The sequence below is a fragment of the Cervus canadensis genome, chromosome X (assembly GCF_019320065.1).
Source record: "Cervus canadensis isolate Bull #8, Minnesota chromosome X, ASM1932006v1, whole genome shotgun sequence".
NCBI lineage: Eukaryota > Metazoa > Chordata > Mammalia > Artiodactyla > Cervidae > Cervus > Cervus canadensis.
Window position 1 is genome coordinate 32,338,959 of NC_057419.1, and position 23,737 is coordinate 32,362,695.

Below are 23,737 nucleotides of genomic sequence, written 5' to 3' on the forward strand. Positions count from 1 at the left end.
TCAGCTTTAACATCAGTCCCTCCAATGAACACCCAGGACTGATCTCCTTTAGGATGGACTGGTTGGATCTCCCTACAGTCCAAGGGACTCTCAAGAGTCTTCTCCAACACCACAGTTCAAAAGGATCAATTCTTTGGTGCTCAGCTTTCTCTATAGTACAACTCTCACATCCATACATGACTACTGGAAAAACCATAGCCTCGACTAGACAGACCTTTGTTGGCAAAGTAATCTCTCTGCTTTTCAATATGCTGTCTAGGTTGGTCATAACTTTCCTTCCAAGAAGCAAGTTTCTTTTAATTTCATGGCTGCAATCACCATCTGCAGTGATTTTGGAGACCAGAAAAACAAAGTCAGCCACTGTTTCCCCATCTATTTGCCATGAAGTGATGGGACTGGATGCCGTAACCTTAGTTTTTTTCACATAGTAATATACATTTAAAGTTCCTCCATGTCTTTTCATGGCTTGGTAGCTGATTCCTTTTTAAAGCTGAATATTATTCCATTGTCTAGATGTACCACAGGTAGTTTATACAATTCACCTTTTGAAGAATATCTTGGTGTTTTCACATTTTGGCAGTTATGGAAAAAGCTACTTATGAAGGTGTTTATATAAATAAAAAATACTGATAAACATCATCAGTGTGCAGTTTTTTAAGTGGACTTTGTTTTCAGCTTATTAGATTTAATATTAAGGAATGTGATTGCTGGGTCAGGTGATAAGAGTTTGTTTAATTTTGTAAGATATTGCCAAAACTGGGTAGATCATTTCACATTCCTACCAACAGTGAATAGTTACTGTTGCGCCACATCTGTACCAGCATTTAGTGTTGTCTTTATTCTGTATTTTGTCCATTGTAATAGGTGTAGAGTGTTATCTTACTGTTTTAATTTCTGATCCCCTAATGAGATATGATGATGTGGAGCATCTTTTGATATGCTCATTTGTCATTTATATATGTTCTTTGGTAAAATGTCTTCACGTCTTTTGCCTAGTTTTAATCATGTTATTTATTTTATTATTGTTGAGTTTTGAGTTTTTAAAATTTATTTTAGATAATAATTCTTCATTAGATATATCTTTGGCAAGTATTTTCTCTCAGTCTGTAGCAGAAAGACATGTCTTATTCTTTTGAAGTTTGCTAGTATTTTATTAAGGGCTTCGGCATTTGTATTTATAAGTGGTATTGGTCTGTAGATTTCTCTTTTTATGGTATCTTTTCTGGTTTGATATGATGCTGGTCTCATTGAATGAGTTGAGATGTATTTCCTCCATTTTTATTAGAAGACTTTATGAAAAAATGGTGTTCTTTTTTTGTTTTTTTGAATGTTTGGTGTAATTTGGTGGTTAAACCATCTGGACCTTTGCTTTTCTTTGTGGGTAGACTTTTGATTACTAATTCAGCCTTTTCAGTTACAGATCTGTTCACGTTGTTTATTTATTCTTGTGTCAACTTCAGTAATTTATGTGTGTTTAAAAATTTGTCCATTTCATTTAGGTTATCTAATTTTTTGGCATACAATTGTTCATGATATTCCTTTATAATCTTTTAATTTCTTTAAGGTAAGTAGTAATATCTCCTCTTTAACTTCTCATCTTGTGTCCTTTTTTCTTGGTCCATGTAGCCTAAATTGTTTTTTTTTTTTTTCCATTTTTTCTCATCTTTTTAAAGAACTTATTTTGATTTCATTGGTTTCCCTCTATTGTTTTTCTGTTCCCTGTTTCACTAGTTTCTGTTTTAATTTTTATTATTTCCTTCCCTCTGCTTTAGGCTTAATCTACTAAAGTCTTTACTGATAAAGGAAAATATATTGGGTTTGCCAAAAAGTTCATTTGGGTTTTTCTGGAAGATGTTATGGGAAAATCTGAATGAACTTTTTGGCCAACTCAATGCAATTAATTAACAGTGTGATTTTATTTTTAGTAGAAGATGGAACTTAAATTTTCTTTTAAGAGAAAATCTTTAAAAGGTTACAATAGGAAATGTTTTGATTACAAACTGCTCCTTTCAGAAATGCCTTTTAAAAGGGGATTGGTGTGTCAAAAGGGTAATTATAATCAGAAAACGTTTTTTAACCAAAGCAGTATATTAAAAATATTTTTACTGGAGTATAGTTGATAGAAAACTCTTATATTTTAATGTGAGTAAAGTGTTGCCAATACTGCCATGCAACATAGATTGAAAAATGGGTTCATAGAATTGTAGGTATTGGTGTTCTGTTTGATAATGCACCAAAGAGATAAATAATGTTTTCATTTCTTGTCTTTTAAGATAAAGTCAGTGGGTCTGGCAATAACTCTGATATGATGGAAAACAGCAGGGAAGAGGTAAGAATAACTTGGAGCATTTAAAAGATATTTATTACATACTACTAACCAACTAGAGTAGGTGTCATCAGTTTGCTTTTATTTAATATATGCTTGTGTTTGAGTTTACTGTTATAACCAAGTATTATTATGATAACTTTATTTTCAGTAATTGTTCACTGTTTGATGGTGTTCACTGTTTTTGTTAGTGCTGTGGTTTGCTTCACCTAAAGTCAGACTACCGAAGGCTAGCTAACAGATATTTGAATGTTATTATATTGTAACAGTGGTGGTTCAAGGTGGTTGTTATGGGCATAAACTTATGGTTCTGACATGGATATTCAGAATCTCTTCAGCATTATTATCAGAACCCATCCTGAAGTCCTTCACCTGATAATGCCAGCCTACACTGTGTTTTAGGATTCTTTCTACCCAGTGTGAAAAATTGAATCCAATTAAAATATACTGATTGTATTGGCAAAATGGAGGTAAATTTAGTATCTCTGAAAAAATTGTAGAAGGTACTCTGTGCCATGTATTAGGATAGAGAAAATGACACATTTTTAGATTCTTAAAACTGTCTATTGGGATCTGGTTACCTCTACATCTTTGTTTTGTCTTTGCCGGCATAGGCCAAGTTTATGGTACTGCAGTGTATCATCTTCTATTCCTCAAAATTCAAAAGTAATATTTTAACAAAAAGAGATAGTCTTAAATCAAGGAAACCTTGAGAGTAAATGAGAATTAGTTATCGATGTTCCTTTTAGAAAAATGTTTTAGGCATACAAATTACGTCTCATTCTACCATTATATTATAGATGTTGGTATAGGGAAATAATTGTAGGCATGTTTCTCAGAGTTTTACTAACTTTTGTACTTATTTCTTGCATTTAGGGAGCTAGCTCTGCAGAAAAATCCAAATCATCAGGATCATCACGATCAAAGAGGTTGGTTGATACTGAAGGGAAAAAAGTTACTTTCTTTTTCAGGTTGTTTTATTTCCTTTTAGAATAATCTGTTATTTCCTAAACTTCAAGCACTCTTGTTCAAAGTAAACTATTTTACAAAAGCATATATATTTTAAAAAGGGCAGTGTAATATAATGAATCCTCTTGTATCTATCACTTGACTTAATTTTAACTAAAATTTTCCCAGGGGAGGATTTATTATGTACTAGTGGCCCTGGCAGTATATAGGTAATTCCTTTCAGATAATATTTGTGCTTTAAAAAAAGGAGAAAAGGGGAAATAAAATGTTAAATGTTTCATGAGGCAATATGAGTTTTTTTAGGGTTATACGAAATTGTCTAGGATGGGAAATGGTAGCCATAATAGTTATAAGGAAGTTATAAGAAGATCAAAGAGTGGTTAAAATACTTATCTGTGTTAAATTGTCAAAGTGAATTGTACACAAAGACTGAAATTACTTCCAAGCATAATGTAATGTGTAGTATACTATGAAATATAGTTTTTATTAGAAGTTTGCAGTTTATTCTATTGGATTTTGTTTTTTTTTTAAACTAGTGGAAATAAATATCTTTTAATAATCACAGTTTGCTTGTTATTAACTTATTCCCTAAGGTAGTGATTCTTAAATAGGAGTTCCCCTCTAAATACTCTTTGCCTTTTTTAGAATGCGCATGCCTTGGTCCTGCTCAAGACCTACTAAATTGTAATGTGGTACAGAGATGTATGCTTCCCTAGGTGATTTTGATATGTATCCCTGGTTAAGAGCCACTGCTTAATCTAAACATGTTATTTATGTTATTTGGGTGTTTTTCAATTGTCAGAAATGTCTGTAATTCTATGGACTTAATTTTTTCATAGGAAACCTTCAATTGTAACAAAGTATGTAGAATCTGATGATGAAAAACCTTTGGATGAAACTGTAAATGAAGATGCTTCTAATGAAAATTCAGAAAATGATATTACTATGCAAAGCTTGCCAAAAGGTAAAGTGTATTAATTTTTCATATGAAGTTAAAGTTGAAAAATATCTTTAAATGTCATTACTATAAAATTAGAAATTGATTATTGTAAACTGTGTGTCAAGTACCAAACCTGACATTTTAGTAGCAATGGTTTCGAAATGTATTAGTATGGTAATGATAATGTTTGTTCCTGAGGTTAAATATTTGGAATATATAGTCAGGTTTGAAAAGAAAACTTATTTTCTCTTTCCATTGGCTTTTAGTTTCCAAATTATACTTGAATGTGGAAGTTGGTTTAAATGTTTAGTATGTTAAGTTTTGGTTCAGTGAATTTTAATGTGTTTGCTTTACAGAAAAACATAATGAATGCTCTGAAAACATCTTAAAAACATTTAAAGTCTAATTTATTCTTACTGCATTCTTAAATTCCCTAAGGTTCAAAGTGAAGTTACCTGTTAAATTTGATTTAGGTATATTTCTTGTAATTATCCTTTTTAAAATGCCTTGTCACATTTCCTCACAACTGTTATGTTTCTAATCTTAAAAGTTGCATTGATTAGATTGGGGCCAGGGTAGGGGTGGGTAGGGGAGAAGCCAAATGAAAATCTTGGACTTTTCATATTTCAAGTCTAAGAGCAGTGTGATTTACATGATGAGAGAATGACATGGGTCTTGGTAATTTCATGGTGTTTCAGAATCAAAAGTTTTGATTTGTTTCTTTATTGAATAATATGTTCAAGGCTGTTAGATTTTTCAGATTTGTTATCACTGATCATTTACAGCAATGTTTACTACTTTATTCTCTGTCTCTACTTATGTTTATGTGACACATATTTTGATTATGGAAGTTTAAAAAAATGATGAGTAGGAGGATAATATGTTTCTTGACTAGGAAAAATTAGGAGTTACAATAGATAAGAAATGAATGAAGAAAATAAATGAATGAGAGGAGGAAGAAAGAAGAAAAATTGATGGGCCTACCATTTACTTGGCGTTGAAAATCATTTTATGTAATGGTTTTGGTGGCCTAAGGCAGAAACAGCTAACATGGCAGTCTGAGTTTCATAGGTAGTGATTCACTTTGGATTATTACATTCTCAGTGGTTGTTACTGGAAGTCCTTATGATGGCCACTGGGTGAGCTAAGAACTAGGAGTTCCAATCTTTCTTTTAGTGATATTATGGAAGAAAGTTAATATGGGATGTTACTAACCTGAACTAAGGGTAATTTCTTCCACCAAACCAAAATAGACCTGTTTCATAAGGTCAAATTTGGTTGATTATCACTATTGTTATAATACTGAGTATGTATAAGTACTGGACTCTTAAAAATTAACTCATTTAATTCTCAAAGCAATGCTGTAAGGTAGTTATTGTTTCTACTTGTAGAGATGAAGGAACAAATTCAGAGCTCAAGGAACTTTTTCAGCTTTAAATTGAGAAGCTAAGATTTGAACCCAGGTCTGCCTGAATCCAAAGCTAGTGAGTGCTCTTTCCACTCTGCTGCTTTGCTTTCATTTAGAGAAGAATCTTCAGAAAGAAATCTGTTTTTTTTTTTTTTCTGGTGTGTGTGTGGGGGGTGGGTGGGTGTTACCTGTAAATCTTTAGCTTTTTTCAAATGCCAGGGCTTCTCTGAGAGTATATATGTGAAATGGTTGTTGTGAATAAAGGTTTTTTTTGTGTGTGTGGAAATTACTTATATTTACCAGCTTGTAAAAAACTCAATCCCTTGTGCCCTATTTCCCCCCGTTTTTTCAGAGACTCAGAAATTCTTTTAACCTCAGTTAAACCTCACTGCTGACTAACATAGACCTATGTTTCAGGGAAACAGCCCCTGACAACTACCAGGTTTTACAGTTCGCCCTCCATATCCGTGGGTTCTGCCTCTGCAGATTCAACCAACCTCAGATCAGAAATATTTGGGGAAAAAATTCTGGAAAGTTCCAAAAAGTAAAACTTGAGTTTGTCATTTGGCAACCGTTTATATAGGGTTTACATTGTGTTGGGTAGTGTAAGTAATCTAGAGATGACTTAAAGTATACAGAAAGATGTGCATAGGTTATAGGCAAATACTATGATGCTGTTTTATATAAAGGACTTGAGCATCCACGGATTTTGGTATCCCAAGGGGTCCTGGAACAAATCCCCCATGGATACTGAGGGACGACTATACTTTCTTAATTGTTGTCAGTAATGCCCAGTTGGGCTTTTCTGGTGGCTCAGTGGTAAAGAATCTGCCTGCTAATGCAGGAGAAGTAGGTTCAATCCCTGGATCGGGAAGATCGCCTGGAGAAGAAGATGGCAACTCACTCCAGTATTCTTGCCTGGGAAATCCTATGGACAGAGGGGCCTGGTGGGCTACAGTCCTTGGGTTCACAAAAGAGTCAGACACGACTTAGCGACTAAACAACAACAATGCCTAATTACTAAGCCCAGCAATATAGGTAAAGTGAGACCTGGACCCTTTTTACCATTCCTCTGCTTTATTTGCTCTTGAGAGATTAAAATGAAAAATTAGCAACCTCTCTCCTCAGTTCACATGTTTTTTAGCTAAGAGAGTACATTCTTTCTAAAAGATTCCATAGGGACCAACAATTGATTTCATTCTGCAATTTATTAGCACTTGAGCTTAAGCACCTAAGGCAATATTTGTTTAAAACTCTTTAGGGGAAAAAAAAACAAACTCTTTAGGGACTTTCAGGGTACTGAAACTTTGACTTAACTATTTAGGAAATGGTACAGAATAGTACAGCAGTAATAGCAGAATATAAAACAACACTTAAGAATATTTTGCTGCCTTTATGGTTTGGCTTATGAGAAGAATAGGATGTCTTTAAAACTTTCTTTTCTGATCCTTTTATTTTTTAAACTGTAGAACTTAGTGTAGATGTTCATAGTCAAAAAAGCTTTTGTGATAGGCAGTATAAAAATTGAGAACTGGGCTAAGGCTTTTTAACTTTATTCACACATTTCTGTTACAGATCAGTTCATAATACTTCCCCCCCGACACACCATTTTTTATGAACTATATTCCAAGAAGTAATTTGATTGTTGACACCTGGCCCTTTTACTATTTCCCTGTTTTATTTATTCTTGAGAGGTCCTTATATAAATATTGAAAGCTTGAAAGAAACAAAACTATGTTCCAGCAATGTTGGCTTTATCTGGAGTCTTGTACTTCACTTGCACATTTAATATGTGTAATGGTTTTTTAAATGAAATCATTCTAGGTACAGTGATTGTACAACCAGAGCCAGTGCTGAATGAAGACAAAGATGATTTTAAAGGGCCTGAATTTAGAAGCAGAAGTAAAATGAAAACTGAAAATCTCAAAAAACGCGGAGGTAAATACAAGTGAAAATGAAAACATGAGTTTAAATTGCTGTTTATGACCATATTGGAAAATCTGATGTGCTTACTAAAAATACCTCCACTTTTCTGCCCATTGTTTTTTAAAAGCACTACTTAAAAATAACTTCTGTTTCTTTCTGAGCTCTGAAGCAGAAAAGGTTAAACACCATTGATTAAAATACCTTTGCCTTCAGTGGCTATTAAGTTATCTCAAGAAGCTTAGTATTTCCTTCTTACACATGTTAGTTCTGTAATGCCAGAATACCATGTGTTTCCTCTCACCTGAAAGAATTTTAGATTTGGACAAAGTCTTGCACATGGCCTTCAGATAACTTTATACATATCTAAAACATTGTTTCAGAGAGTGATGGACATCTGCATTAGTGTCACCTCGGGTACTTATATTAAAAATGCAGTTCCCTTGACTCCACTCATGACAATTTAGAATTTCTGGGGATGATGTCAAGACCCTGCTCCAGTTTGTTGTTATGTGTATTAAAGTCAGACATCTGTTGGTCTAAGGATATCAGTGTAGATATGAATAGGAAGGAGAAGGGAACTAGAGCTAGGAACCTTCCCTTCATCTGTCTCAGTCACCTCTTCCTTTGTCTGTCCACCCTCACTTATACACACAACCATTGGCTAGTCATCTGTAGAAAGTGAGCATGAGGAAGATTCATTTAAAAATTCACTACAGTGAAGTTTGTGTCCTACTTGTTTGTGTGTGAGTTTAAAGTAGTGCCTGTATGTATTTTTTGGGCAGATTAACAGAGCCAGAATCCATTATGGTAGAAAGAATCAATCTCTAAAAGATAGAAATGACACTAAATTTCTAAATAGAAGTGTAATGGAAGCCTGTCTGTTTCATATTTATCATTTTAATTGTGAAATTATAGAGTAGTTCTTATCTTGCTGACATTTTGTGTAGATTTTATTCCAATGCTATGTGATATCTTGGTGGTAGCAGTAAAATATATCTGTATTTGCACAATAGTATATTGTATTAGATGTGTGTATAAATACATATATATGTAAATTTTCAGATTCAATTCATTAGGTTTAGAGATCAAGAAAATGTAGTTTAGTCTTCTGTCCACCAGGGGGTGTTCTACCCCTTTCAAGCATAAGGAAGATTTTTTGAGACTAATTCATAGTTGGGAAACTGCCTTTGCAGCAACAGAGCTCACCAAAGCTAAGTAGTAGTCTTTAAAATAAGAGAATCAGCAAGTAGAAGATGATGATAAAGGACCAGCAGTAAGAGTTTTATTTTTTCTCATTTCTGATTATGGATCCTCTAGGAAGACAGATAACTAAGTATACTGCATTGTGTCAAAATTAATATCTAGTGGTGTCTTTTGGGGAGGGACTCTGGAGTAGTCAGTGCCTCAGATATGGATAATGGCTAAAAGGAGAATAAAAAAGAGCTACAATTATCGGGGAGGGTGTTTTTAGTGCTAATTTACTATGCTGCTGGTATTTGGTCTGAGCTGATATGTCTCTGGAACATATTATTGAGTGTTCTGTGTAAGGATGTTTATATTGTGCTTAAGGGAATATGTGTGTTTATAGCCATATGATAGCTAAATCTTTCTTGTTAATTTTTGTCTTAATAATTTGCTATATCTTTAAGCTGTCGGAAATCACACAGGATTTTAACCGTGTTTACCTATATACACATGTATGAATGAACTAGTGATCCGAGGTACTGAACTGTTAGTTAATATTCAAACTTCCTGGGAAAGTTAGTTTTAAAATTGAAGTCTAATTTAGGAAACTGTCAAGAAGGTAAACTTTATACATAAAATAGTCTTATAATGATTTGAAACAAAATGAGACACAAAGATAATTGACCATTTAAGGAGCCATTGTTTTTTTAAATACCATAGCTGATTTTGACATCCTTTCCCTAGTTTAGTTGTTAGAAAACATACTTTACACTTAACTTTTCTATATGACAGAATAATTCTCTCCTTAAGATTGATAAAATGTATGAGGTCAGAAATGAAAATGCCTCTTTTCCATGTATATGCTGTATTATAACCATTTTGATATTTCATAACTAAAAAAGTAAAACATACATCCATAGAAGCAAGTATGTCTAGTAAAGTACCACCTAACCAGTTTACAATATTTGCTTCAGATCTCACTTAAATAAAGTATTGGTTTATTCCTATTTCCTCTTTCTTTTGCACTTCAGGTTGTGATTATTTGAAGTTTGTGTGCATTTGTGCTGTTTCCATGCATGTTTTTATATTTTTTTTTACCTAATTTTGCTCAAAAAGTATTTGTTTTTCATTTAAAAATATACAAAGTAGTATCCTGTAGATATCCTTTTGCAACAATTTTTATCCAACTTTGATTTTGAAATGTATTCATATCAGTAAATGTATAATCTGGTTTTTTACTTTTCACTGTTCTATAGAATTCAGTTATATAAGTAAATCACTATTCATTTCCTAAATGTGAAATTATTTCTAATTTTTTGTTTTCAAATTTTTCCCAATTGCTAGTTAGTACTGCAATGAATATCCTTTATGATTCCTTATGCACATTTGGGGAAAATTCTCCATTGAATCACCTAGCTTTTTAAAATTCTTGAGTGATATATGTGCAAAAACATAAAGAAGATGCTTAATAAATATTATCTAACACTGGATGAACATTTATACTCTAGCTTTTCATTACCTTGTCAGCTTACATGAATATAATCATTATTTGATACGAAAGAACACACTGTATATTTATTTATGTTTAAAGTACAAAATATATCAATACTCACAATCAAATACTAATGCAGGATGGTATGATTTAAAATAAAATATAAGCAGCTTTATAGAGTGTGGTGGTGCCCTTATACTTTGGTTAACCTTTTTTAACTTCTGCAAGTAAAAATGTTTGTGCTAATACTTGGGTCCCTGGTGCTTTGGACCTTAAAACTAAGAATAACACAAAATAGAAAATTAAAAGGTGAGAAATACATGTGTTGTTTTGTCTTTTTGTTAGGGATAGAGACAATTTTTTTTCCTTTTTTTTTTTTTTTAAGTCTTATTCCCCTCCCCCCCTTTTTTTTCCTTCAGTGAATGCAGGCATTTTCACTGGCCTCTTTTGAGTCATATTCTACCATCTTATTTGGATAAGAGTTGTTTGCACATCAAGAGTCACCTGTAAAACTTTCAGTGGGTTAGGGATGGGGATGGCTGTCCCTGTTTTTAAAAGATTCTTTGTCTGATTTTAATTTTCAGTTCAGATTGTGAAGCACTGTGCAGAACTAGAGATGAGGGTGAGGCAGAAATTCCCTTTATTCTTGTGTAGGTTATCTTCAATCTGTTTTTCTGCAGAAACCGTGGCATGGGGCTCTGTCAAAATCCAGCCATTCTGAGGTTTTCCTGCCAACATAGATACACTTGCAAATCTTATTTGTCCATATTTGGAAATAGTGGACAGTGCTGATATGGACTTGACAATGGAGTAGATATGGAAAAAAGGCAGGTTAATGGGGATCGTGGATAGTATTGAAGGGACTCTGAGGAGGGAAATTAGTAATATAAAGTTATCAGGTTTTTACATACTTTTGAAAGGATCTATATAGACAATTCCGTTTTGAGAATAAAAATTTTATGGCATACCTAACTTAAGTATAGGGTTCCAATAGAATCTATTCCATGTATTTCACTTGCTTCTCCATTCTTTAAGAACTGATGCTGAATTTATTTGTGAAGCAGTAGCAAAATGAAAAGAGCTCTTGACACCTATTTTTAGAACTTCTTTTATGGAATCTCTTCATGTTATATCAAGTTGTTGTGAGAAATAGGGTTTGCATCTGTAAAAGGGAGCAAGTTAGCTCTGTAATTTGTCAAGGTTGTCATGTTTTTAGTAAGTCCATAAAATTATTAACCTTTTTATTTGTGTCCAAAATGTCATTTTCCCAAGGATTATGAAGTATTTAATTTTCAATTTGAATGTTGGGAAATGCTAACTAAAATATATATATTTTTGCATGTATGTCTATGTGTGAATAATGTTCACTCTTTTCTTCTAGAAGATGGGCTTCATGGGATTGTGAGCTGTACAGCTTGTGGACAACAGGTCAATCATTTTCAAAAAGATTCCATTTATAGACATCCTTCACTGCAAGTACTTATTTGTAAGGTATGTAATGATATGTTGATAATTCCACAAATATTTGAATGCTTAACATGCATTCAATGCTTTTTGATTTTGATGCACACTGATGAAGATGGAAATGGTTTCTGCCATTGGAGGGCATATACTGTAGTGGGGAAGACAGCCATGAAAGGGCCAATAAGTGCTATGATAGGGGAGATACTATGAACTTTAGGAACACATGAGAAGCCATTGTAATTTGGAGTTGGTATATAATGGAGATGATGCAGCTGATGTCTGAAATATAAATAAGAATTAGCTTGGTAAAGTGGGTTTGGTTCAGTATATTTTAGGCCAGAGGCAACATGATATTCAAAGACTCATAGGTGAGGGACAATGTGGTGTGTTGGAAAACTGCAGAGTATATGTGTGTGCACACATATGTTTTATTTTTTTTTCATTTATTTTTATTAGTTGGAGGCTAATTACTTTACAGTATTGTAGTGGTTTTTGCCATACATTGACACGAATCAGCCATGGATTTACATGTGTTCCCCATCCCAATCCCCCCTCCTGACTCCCTCCCCATCCCATCCGTCTGGGTCTCCCCAGTGCACCAGCCCTGAGCACTTGTCTCGTGCATCCAACCTGGGCTGGCGATCTGTTTCACCCTTGATAGTATACTTGTTTCAGTGCTATTCTCTCAGAACATCCCACCCTCGCCTTCTCCCACAGAGTCCAAAAGTCTGTTCTGTACATCTGTGTCTCTTTTTCTGTTTTGCATATAGGGTTAGCGTTACCATCTTTTTAAATTCCATATATATGTGTTAGTGTACTGTATTGGTGTTTATCTTTCTGGCTTACTTCACTCTGTATAATGGGCTCCAGTTTCATCCATCTCATTAGAACTGATTCAAATGAATTCTTTTTAATGGCTGAGTAATATTCCATTGTGTATATGTACCACAGCTTCCTTATCCATTTGTCTGCTGATGGGCATCTAGGTTGCTTCCCACACATAACCTTCCCTCTTTACATACCCCAATTACTCAAATCTAAACTCTCCATGTAGAGCAGTGTTTTGACTTAATTTGGAGATCGTAGATTTAAAAAATATTTCATATGTATTGAAAATAATTTTAACAGTCTATGTAAACTTTTTTATAAGTAATACCTTGGAATTAATTTTAAATGTCTACTTTATCAAGCATATCATTTCCCCAACTCATATTACTGCTAAATTAATCCTGTAGTAGTTTGTTTTCCAATAAAATATCTACTTGAATTGTAGGGGCAGACCAGACTTTCCTTAATCAGAGTTCCATTTGTAGATCTTGCATGAATTTTTGATAGATGTAGACCAACTTAAGCTAAATTTTATGCCTCTTAGTAATTTGTGTCCTTCCTTTCTTTGAATTCAGTTCAGTCAGGCTTCTAGTTTTAAACACTGACAGCTGAATTTTGCATCTTTTGGGTTTGTAATGTGCATTCCTTTTTTCTTGTATATGTGATTTGTTTTTTCAAAGGCTAGTCTGTTGAGCCCAGGTCAGTAATCAGTAGTTGTCATCAGTGGTCATGGAACATTCCCTTTTCTTTAGTTCTAGTGAGAAGGAATTTAAAGTCAGTCAGAAAAAAAAAATAAAGTCAGTCAGATTTGGATTTGAATACCAGTTTTGCCTTTGCAATTATATGACTTTTGGAGAATTATTTACATATTAATGAACCAAAGCCTTTTCTCTCAAATTGGGCAGTAATACTGCCTATCTTACACAGTAGGTATTGGAGATTTAAAGATAACATAGGGCAGAAAAGGATACTCTTGCTCAGCTCTACACACAATAGCTGTTTATATATGATGACTATTAAATTAGTATTAAGTAACAACAAATCTAATACATTTTTATGTAGATCCTGGGTAGCTAGCCATATGAGATCAGAAATTTGCTTTACCAAAATCTTCTATCAATTTTTATATAAGGAACAGTGGTACTTGATGATATGGAAGTCTGTTTTAATTTCTTGAGCTATTCCTGTGTCTCTAAAGTACTAGTTGGGGTGGCACAGTGTTTTTGCTTTGATTCTCTAAAACACACATACACACACATACATAGATACATTCCCTTTAGTTTTTTAATGACTTAAAAGTGAAGTTTTTCTCCTTTATGAATGTTAAAAATTTTGAATAAATTTTCCCTCTCTCTCTCTCTGTTTTAATAGAATTGCTTTAAATATTACATGAGTGATGATATTAGCCGTGACTCAGATGGAATGGATGAACAGTGTAGGTAGGTAATAAATCAAGATGAACTAAAATTCAGTGTTGTCTACTTTTTGAGGGAAAATTCTTACATAGTCTGTTATTAAATCTTTTCTTTTTTGTGGTATCATCATTGATATCTTTAATGGAAGGTTGTTCTTTTCCACATAGCCCTTGATTTATGTCTTAATTTTCTAACAAAGAAAAAGTAAATGACCTAAATTACTTTGCTATTAAAATTGTTGGCAAGAAATTTTAATTGCTTTAGTACTAAAAATATTTTAAATGAGTTTCATTTTGGAATAATATTGTAATCTTTAAATAATTGCAGATGGTGTGCAGAAGGTGGAAACTTAATTTGTTGTGACTTTTGCCATAATGCCTTCTGTAAGAAGTGCATTCTTCGCAACCTTGGTCGAAAGGAGCTGTCTACAATAATGGATGAAAACAACCAGTGGTATTGCTACATTTGTCACCCAGAGCCTTTGTTGGACTTGGTCACGGCATGTAACAGCGTGTTTGAAAACTTAGAACAGTTGTTGCAACAAAATAAGAAGAAGATAAAAGTTGACAATGAAAAGAGTAGTAAAGTATATGATCATGCACCCAGATTTTCTCCAAAGAAAAACAGTCCAAATTGTAATGGAGAAGAAAAGAAGTTAGATGATTCATATTCTGGTTCTGTAACCTACTCTTACTCAGCACTAATTGTGCCCAAGGACATGATTAAGAAGACAAAAAAACTGATTGAGACTACTGCCAACATGAATTCCAGTTACGTTAAGTTTCTGAAGCAGGCAACAGATAATTCAGAAATCAATTCCGCTACAAAGTTACGTCAGCTTAAGGCTTTTAAGTCTGTGTTGGCTGATATCAAGAAAGCTCATCTTGCATTAGAAGAAGATTTGAATTCAGAGATTCAAGCTTTGGATGCTGTAAACAAAGAGAAAAATACCAAAGAGCATAAAGTCATAGATGCTAAGTCTGAAACAAAAGTAAGAAAAGGAGAAAAACCTTGTGTTTTGGAAAGGAAGGATATTTCAAAATCAGAAGGTAAACTGTCAAGAAAGCAGGTAGATAGTGAGCATGTGGGTCAGAGTGTTGCAGTAGAGGAACAAAGAGCACATAAAAATGCCAGTACTGAATATAAGAAATCTGATAAAAAAGAACCTCAGTATGAACCTACTAACACTTCTGAAGACTTAGACATGGATATTGTGTCTGTTCCTTCCTCAGTTCCAGAAGACATTTTTGAGAATCTTGAGACTGCTATGGAGTTTCAGAGTTCAGCAGATTATCAGGGAGATGGCAACAGTGGAACTGAGCAAGAACTGGAGACTTCTGTAAAATTAAATATTACTTCAAAAGACAACAGAGGAGGTATTAAATCAAAAACAACAGCTAAAGTAACAAAAGAATTATATGTTAAACTCACCCCTGTTTCCCTTTCTATTTCCCCAATTAAAGGTGCTGATTGTCAGGAAGTTCCACAAGATAAAGATAGCTATAAAAGTTCTTGTCTGAACCCTAAGCCAGAGAACTGTGAACCTGGACAGGAAAAGAATGATAATGAGCATTTGGCTAAAAGTGAAGTTCCGTTACTTTCAGAAGAATCTGATCTTCGAAGATCCCCACGTGTAAAGACTACACCTTTGAGGCGACAGACAGAAAACAACCGTACAATATCTAATTCAGATGAAGAAAATAATGAAACAGTTAAGGAGCAGCAAAAACTTTCGGTCCCAATGAGAAAAAAGGATAAGCGGAATTCTTCTGACAGTGCTATAGATAATCCTAAACCTAATAAATTGCCTAAATCTAAGCAGTCAGAGATTGTGGATCACATTTCAGATTCTGATGAAATGCTGGCAATCCTCAAAGACGTGCCCAGTGTGAGTCACAGTTCTTCAGATACTGATATTAATGAACCTCATACAAATAATGAGAAGACTTTTTATTCAAAGATTCAAAGAGGGAAAGATGATAAAAGAAAAAGGAAACGAAAAAGTTCTACTTCTGGCTCAGATTTTGATATTAAGAAAGGTAAATCAGTTAAAAAGGCTATAATTTCTAAAAAGAAACGGCAAAACCAGTCTGAATCTTCTAATTATGACTCAGAATTAGAAAAAGAGATAAAGAGTATGAGTAAAATTGGAACTGCCAGAACAACCAAGAAAAGAGTTCCAAATAAAGAAGATTATGATTCTTCTGAAGATGAAAAACACAGCAAAAAAGGAATGGATGATCAAGGTCATAAAAGTTTGAGGACTGCACAGGAAGGATCATCTGATGATGCTGAAAGGAAACAAGAGAGAGAGAATTTCTCTTCAGCAGAAGGCACAGTTGATAAAGACAAGACCATCATGGAATTGAGAGATCGCCTCTCTAAGAAGCAGCAGCCCAATGTTTCCTCAGAGAGCGCTGATAAGCTTTGTTCTGGGAAAGAGGAGAGTTTTAATTCTCCAGAAGATAAAATGGTTGCTGAATCTAAAGGAAAGAGTAAGCACCAGCGAACCAGAATGTGTAAGAAAATACTGGGTGGCTTATGTGATGTTGCTGAGAAGTTCTCAGAGAAAGAACAGAGTGATGAATCCTCTGAAGATGATAACGAGCAGAGCAAAAAGGCAATTGAAGAAAAAGAAAAGAAAACTGCAGACTTGAATAAAAAAGTAATTAAGATGGAGCAAGAGTATGAATCATCATCTGATAGTACTGAGAAATTACCTGAGGGAGAAGAAATTTGTCACTTTCCTAAAAGCGTAAAACAAAATAAGAGCTCAGCTAATGGGGAAAAGAAATGCAAAAAAATAAAAGATAAAGCTTCTAAAAAGAAGGGTGAATTACCTGATAATTCTGAGAAGTTACCAGGGAAAAGAGAAGGTTGTGACTCTTCCGAAGATAAGAGGAGTAAGAATGGAACATCCAGTAGAGAGAAGAAAAGGTTCAACTTGCCTGAAAAGAGTTCGAGGAAGAGACAGGATTGTTCATCATCTGATACTGAAAAATATTCCATGAAAGAAGATGGTTGTGATTTTTCTGATAAGAGACCAAAAAGAATAGAATTAAGGGAAAGAAGGAATTTAAATTCAAATAGAAATAGCAAGGAAGTACAAAGTGGCTCATCATCTTCTGATGTTGAGGAAAGTTCTGAAGATAATAAAAACCTGAAGAAACAAAGAGCTTCAGCTAAAAAGAAGGCAGGCAGTATGAAGGAGAAAATGAGAAACTCCCTGAGAACAAGCACTAAAAGAAAGCAGGCTGACATTACTTCCTCATCTTCTTCTGATATAGGAGATGATGATCAGAAATCTGTAGGTGAGGGCAGCAGTGATGAGCAGAAAATTAAGCCTGTGACTGAAAATTTAGTGCTGTCGTCACATACTGGATTTTGTCAATCGTCAGGTATGGGAAAATAAATAGAAAATTTATACTTTTTCCCTGTTGAATAACTACATTGTTTATTTTCTCTGTAGTCAGTCAAATGCAAGGTTACTTATTCTGTAGGAAAACACCATTTAAAAATTCTTTAGAGATTTTCTAGAACCTCTTTCTCCAATTTTTTTTGTCACCATTGGGAGGTATTTGAAACATTATTAGTGTTCTGTGTCATGTGTACCAAATTTGTTGGGTAAATTTCTTTCTTTTTTTTTTTTTAATTTTTTTATTAGTCGGAGGCTAATTACTTCACAACATTTCAGTGGGTTTTGTCATACATTGACATGAATCAGCCATAGATCCACACCTATTCCCCATCCCGATCCCCCCTCCCACCTCCCTCTCCACTCGATTCCTCTGGGTCTTCCCAGTGTACCAGGCCCGAGCACTTGTCTCATGCATCCCACCTGGGCTGGTGATCTGTTTCACCATAGATAGTATACATGCTGTTCTTTTGAAACATCCCACCCTCACCTTCTCCCACAGAGTTCAAAAGTCTGTTCTGTATTTCTGTGTCTCTTTTTCTGTTTTGCATATAGGGTTATCGTTACCATCTTTCTAAATTCCATATATATATGTGTTAGTATGCTTAAATTTCTTTATTAATGTTTAATGCTTTTCTTTGGAGTAATGAAAAGTAATTTATGAAGGAAAATCAGACTGTTGATAGTAGTTCAGTAGACATTTACTCATGTAATGGAGATGAGTGCTTGTTATGAGTATGACATGTTATGTGAAAGTTTTAACTGCTTTGCCATGCATCTGACTTTTGTTTATTTTTTTAAATTTAATTGGAGGCTAATTACTTTACAATATTGTGGTGGTTTTTGCCATACATTCACATGAATCAGCCCTGACTTTTATTTTATTTATTTATTTATTTTTTTAGCCCTGACTTTTAAATTGGGCATGTTAACTTTGTGTCTATGAAATCCTCTGAAAAATTTAAATTTACTTTATTGAAACCCATTGCTGATGCTCATCATTTTTTTCTAATAACATGAACAGATGTTTCCATTTTTAACATTAACAAAATAGAAAAAGAAAAAAATCCAGAAAGTAGATGGATTACTCTACCCTGATGAGATAGAGCACTAGGACAGTAAGGGTGTGGGTCAGTGATACCCCCTCAAAAACTTAAAAATATTTATCATTATGGCAGTTCTTAAAAAAAATAGTTGTATAATAAATGTATACTTGTTGCTCATATTGTCTTTTTTTTAAGACAATAAAACCTGTCAGTTAACCAAGGACACTTAAAATTTATTTTAAAATTTTTGTAAAGGAGATTGCACTTACTATTGTGTTCCCAGCAGAACTTATGAACATTTACATGTAAGAGGAATAAGCAGTTCAGATTAGATATTGCTGCCAAGTAAACTTTGGTACCACCTTACAAAATTTTAAATTTTGAGAACTTCTTAGATTTTTGAATTGCATATAAGATTGTAAACTTGTATTCAAAACATAATATAATAGTTGCTTTGATATCAATTCAATGTTTTGGTTATCAGGTTAGTGGAAAAAACTCTTATTAGGATTAGAATGTGAGAATAATAAATTGTGGTTAGTTACATAGAGTAGTCTCATTTGCAAATTCTAGATTGTTGGACTAATCAAACTTTGTAAAGTTGGTTTCCATGACAAAACAGCTTCCCTAGTGAAATCCGCATGTTTGATTTCAGATACTAATTTTCATCTCCCCAAATCTCACTTGACACATGTGAGGGTTTCTAAGAGAATTATAATTCTCATGCTTAAAACTGTTAATAGCTATTTTAATAAGTAATATATATTGATTAGCTCTTAATAAGAGATGGCAACATATGGCTGCTACTCAAGAGGGTTCATTTCCCTTTTCTCATGTTTATATCCAGAAAAGCCTTGAGAATTCTGCACTTCAGGCAAGATGCCAGTTTCGCAACTCTTTGGTGGCATAAACTTTGTTGTTCAAATTTTCTTCACTCTGGGTATTTCTTGGACTGATTTTACTTTTAGATGTAAAAAAGGAGGATAAATTTGCTAGGGAATGAACTCATCTAACAATTGGACTTTTGTCAACTATACTTCAATAAAAAATTAAATAAAAATTGGACTTTATTGATAGAAATATAGTCAGAAAAAAATATTCAAGGAATTGCAAATAAGCACTATGTTAAAAGCACTGATTTCCAGGATAAGTTTGGGTGTGAGTCAATGATAAGTGGCATTCCTTAAGAATATGCATGCTTGTATACAAAGCATGCTAAATTTATCTGTTCTCCTAATATATCCAACTTAATTCAGGTGACAATTTTTATGAGCTCTTAAAAAGCCTCCCCTGCTCCCATGAATTTAGAGGATTCCAATTTATTCAGCAATAGTTGGGGATCGATTACAGTATACAACATTTTCTAGTTGGTCTTGGGAATGGCATGACTAACCATGATAAGGAACATGGTCCGAGGAGATTGCAGTCCAATGAGCAAGATAGACATAGATAAGTCATTATTAAAAAAAAAAGAATACCAGGAGAAAGATGTAAAACTAAAATGAGTCTGTGATAAATAGTAGGTGAGCCAGTTATCCAAATATTGGAGGAAAACTTAAAAGAACAGGTAGTATTTGAACTTATATTTGAAGAATGGGTCAAATTTTCAAAGATGTGGTAAGGAGGAACAGCAGTAATATCACTAGTAATATTTAATTTGAGGATTGACCTATTTGAATGAAGTATTTATTGTCAGTTTGCTAAGGTTAATTGGGAGATTTACTTTTGCCTTTCTACAGTTAGCATATTTCTATCTTGAACCTGTAGGTGTCTGTGTTCCTTGTGAATTTTTTTCTTCAACATTTTCTCCCAGTATTTTTTAGTAAAAAATGTTAAATATACAGAAGAGTTTCTACTATTAACATTGTACTATATTTGCTTTATCACATACTTTAATTTATATATCCTATCTATCCATCAATGAACCTAACTTTTGCCCCCTGTTTTATTTATTTTGGAATAATTATAAATTCACAGGAAGTTGCAAGAAAGTGTACAGGAGGTCTTGGATGTCTTTCATTAATTTCCCTCCAATGGTATCAATCTTTCATAATTATAGTACAGTGTCATAACCAGGAAACTGATGATTTATTCAGATTTCATCAGTTTTACATGCATTCCTTAATTTGTGTGTATGTGTGGTTTGTGTGTGTGTGTAAGTATAGTTCTGTGCAAAATTTGTATCATGTAGCTTTATAGCTACCACAACAACCAGTATATTGAACTGTTTCATTACCACAAGGTTCTCTTGTGCTACCCCTATGCACACTTCCTTGCATATCCCTATTCTTAACCTGTGGCAACTGTTAATCTGATTTCCATCTCTGTAATTCTGTTATTTTGAGATGGAATCATGAAGTGTATAAGCTTTTGAAATTGTCTTTCTTCACTCAGTGTAATTAATGCCCTTGAAATCTTTGATGCGTTTGAAAAGAAATGGTAGAAATTAGCATAATTCTCCCTGATTACTTCAGCATATATAGTGTTAACTAGGGTACAATGTTTGTTTTTGAGGCAAAATTTACATACAATGAAATGTACAAATTTTTAAAATCTCTTTATGCTGCTGCTGCTGCTAAGTCGCTTCAGTCATGTCCGACTCTGTGCGACCCCATAGACGGCAGCCCTCCAGGCTCCTCTGTCCCTGGGATTCTCCAGGCAAGAATACTAGAGTGGGTTGCCATTTCCTTCTCCAATGCATGCATGCATGCTAAGTCGCTTCAGTCGTGTCCGACTCTGTGCGACCCCGTGGACAGCAACCCACTAGACTCCTCTGTCCACGGGATTCTTCAGGCAAGAGTACTGGAGTGGGTTGCCATTTCCTTCTCCTAATCACTTTATAGTTTTAATCAAAAGATAGAAATGTTACTTTTTGTAAGGAAATAAGTTTTACTGTACTTTAATATATCCCTAGGTGATTTTATTTGTCAACACCATATAAATTCAAGTATATTTTACAGTTACTTGGTATCACCAAGTATTGGTAGCATTTTAAAAAAATTCTTCAATGATACAGAAAAAGTTAGACATCTTTTAACTTTAAACAGGTCAGTACAAAGCCTACTTTAGTGAGAAACTTATGCTAATATGATGGTGAATGATAAAATGTTTGTTACCAGGAAGGATGAGTTTTAAAATTCTTGTGCTGTGGGAAGAAACTTTGAAATATATAAGATCCAACTATTTATTATTTTGCTGCTGACACTTCTTAAATTCCCCATTGTACTTTCTTTATAAATTCTTTTTATTCATGTTTTGGATCACAGAGTGTAGTTTAGGACTCACTAGTTATTTTAAAGTTTTTGACTTTCAGTTTTATTTTAGATGGTTTTACTTATGTAGATAATTTTAAGTACACTTTTGTTCCTTCAAGGAGACGAAGCCTTATCTAAATCAGTGCCTGTCACAGTGGATGATGACGATGATGACAATGATCCTGAAAATAGGTATGATTCCATCTGTAAGATTTTAAAAAGATTATAACACACCCTAGGCCTGGGCACAAAGAGCAGCATTGGAATTGCAAGCAGGTTGTACAAACCAGGAGTGCCAGCTAGCTTTAGAAATACTCACTCAATCTTCCTCCAAGTTTCAAAGAAAGGCCAGAAAATGGGCTAAAACTCAGAAACCTTAAGAGAAAATAAATACTAGCATAGGGTGTGTTATAAATACAGCACTGTCAATTTTTATGTCTCATGTAAACTGTGATAAGTTTTTGAGAATATTTTAATTTTGACAGATTATTTTTTAGTGAAAGTAAATCATGTCTCAAAAATTGGTGACAACAGAAATCTCTATCCTCAGTATTTGATTGTTGTTTTAAATTGCCATCCAGTGTGGTGATCCTATTCATTAAAACCTGTTCAAAGTGGAAAAAAGGAGACTGCTCAGATGTTTAAGATTAAGAAATTGCTTTAAAAATATCTATTTGCACAGTGTCTAGACTGATTTAGATTTTAACAGTTTTTCAAATAAAATAGAAGTAGACAGTTTGATAGTGTTAACATTAATAATACTTAAAGAATAGGTTTAAATGTGAACATTGTAGTCTGTACAGATTGACTTAACTAAGGGATAGCTGGGAGAAGTAAAAAAAAATAGTTATACCCATATCCTAGCAATGAGGAATAAAGAGAAGATATTCAAAAATTTATGTTTTTATATTACTTTTTAAACCCTTACTGAACTAGAAGATCCCCCACACTCATAATCTTCACCATGGAGACAATGTGGTGTAATGGATGGAATTTTGGAATAATGGGCATAAGAATATCTGACTTCTAGTTCTGACTTTTCTGTGTGATCTTTAACTACTCTTTGCCAAAATTTTCTGTTCTCTAAAATGAAAAGATTGGATGAAATGTTCTCTGATTAATTCTGGCACCAAAAATCTATGATAGGCTTGAGATTTTACTACAGAGTACTATATTAATCACCCATTTATTCCTAATAGTAAGCTCTAATAACTAAGAAAACATGAAGATAAACATTAATTTTTGTGTCATAATTTTGTAAGGAATTAACTGAGTTATTAAATACTTTGCGGCCAGCTGTCACTATCGTTCTGTTATGTCTTGCTGATGCTGATAAGTTTTTCTGTTTCAAAGATCAGCATTCTCCTAATTAATAGGACAGCATTTTTATTAAGGTGAATGAACAAAAATTTTTATTCTGTAGTTTTGAATAGAGCTTCAGTTCAGTAGCTCAGTCGTGTCTGACTCTTTGCAACCCCATGAACCCCAGTACTCCAGGCCTCCCTTGTCCATCACCGACTCCCGGAGTCCACCCAAACCCATGTCCATTGAGTTGGTGATTCCATCCAACCTTCTCATCCTCTGTCATCCCCTTCTCTCCCTGCCACAATCTTTCCCAGTATCAGGGTCTTTCCGAATGAGTCCACTCTTCGCATGAGGTGGTCAAAGTATTGGAGTTTCAGCTTCAACATCAGTCCTTCCAATGAACACTCAGGACTGGTCTCCTTTAGAATGGACTGGTTGGATCTCCTTGCAGTCCAAGGGATTCTCAAGAGTCTTCTCCAACACCACAGTTCAAAAGCATCAGTTCTTCAGTGCTCAGCTTTTTATAGTCCAACTCTCACATCCATACATGACTACTGGAAAAACCATAGCCTTGACTACACGGACCTTTGTTGACAAAGTAATGTCTGTGCTTTTTAATATGCTGTCTAGGTTGGTCGTAACTTTCCTACCAAGGAGTAAGCATCTTTTAATTTCATGGCTGCAGTCACCATCTGCAGTGATTTTGGAGCCCAAAAGAATAAAGTCAGCCACTGTTTCCTCATCTATTTGCCATGAAGTGATGG

General features: G+C 34.0%; 1 protein-coding gene across 10 annotated transcripts in view; it reads left to right on the plus strand.

The window, feature by feature from the left end:
- Positions 1-23,737, plus strand: part of ATRX (ATRX chromatin remodeler) — a 264,397-nt gene that overhangs the window by 89,084 nt on the left and 151,576 nt on the right. For 4 of the 10 annotated variants that reach the window (XM_043459555.1, XM_043459564.1, XM_043459556.1 and 1 more), the window contains 8 exons: positions 2,274-2,329; positions 3,203-3,255; positions 4,135-4,259; positions 7,468-7,581; positions 11,628-11,737; positions 13,910-13,977; positions 14,281-17,351; positions 21,788-21,860. In XM_043459555.1, coding sequence (XP_043315490.1) covers positions 2,274-2,329; positions 3,203-3,255; positions 4,135-4,259; positions 7,468-7,581; positions 11,628-11,737; positions 13,910-13,977; positions 14,281-17,351; positions 21,788-21,860 — 3,670 coding nt within the window. The remainder of the gene's footprint in view (positions 1-2,273; positions 2,330-3,202; positions 3,256-4,134; positions 4,260-7,467; positions 7,582-11,627; positions 11,738-13,909; positions 13,978-14,280; positions 17,352-21,787; positions 21,861-23,737) is intronic. The other 6 variants (XM_043459560.1, XM_043459561.1, XM_043459557.1 and 3 more) reach the window with 5 other exon arrangements.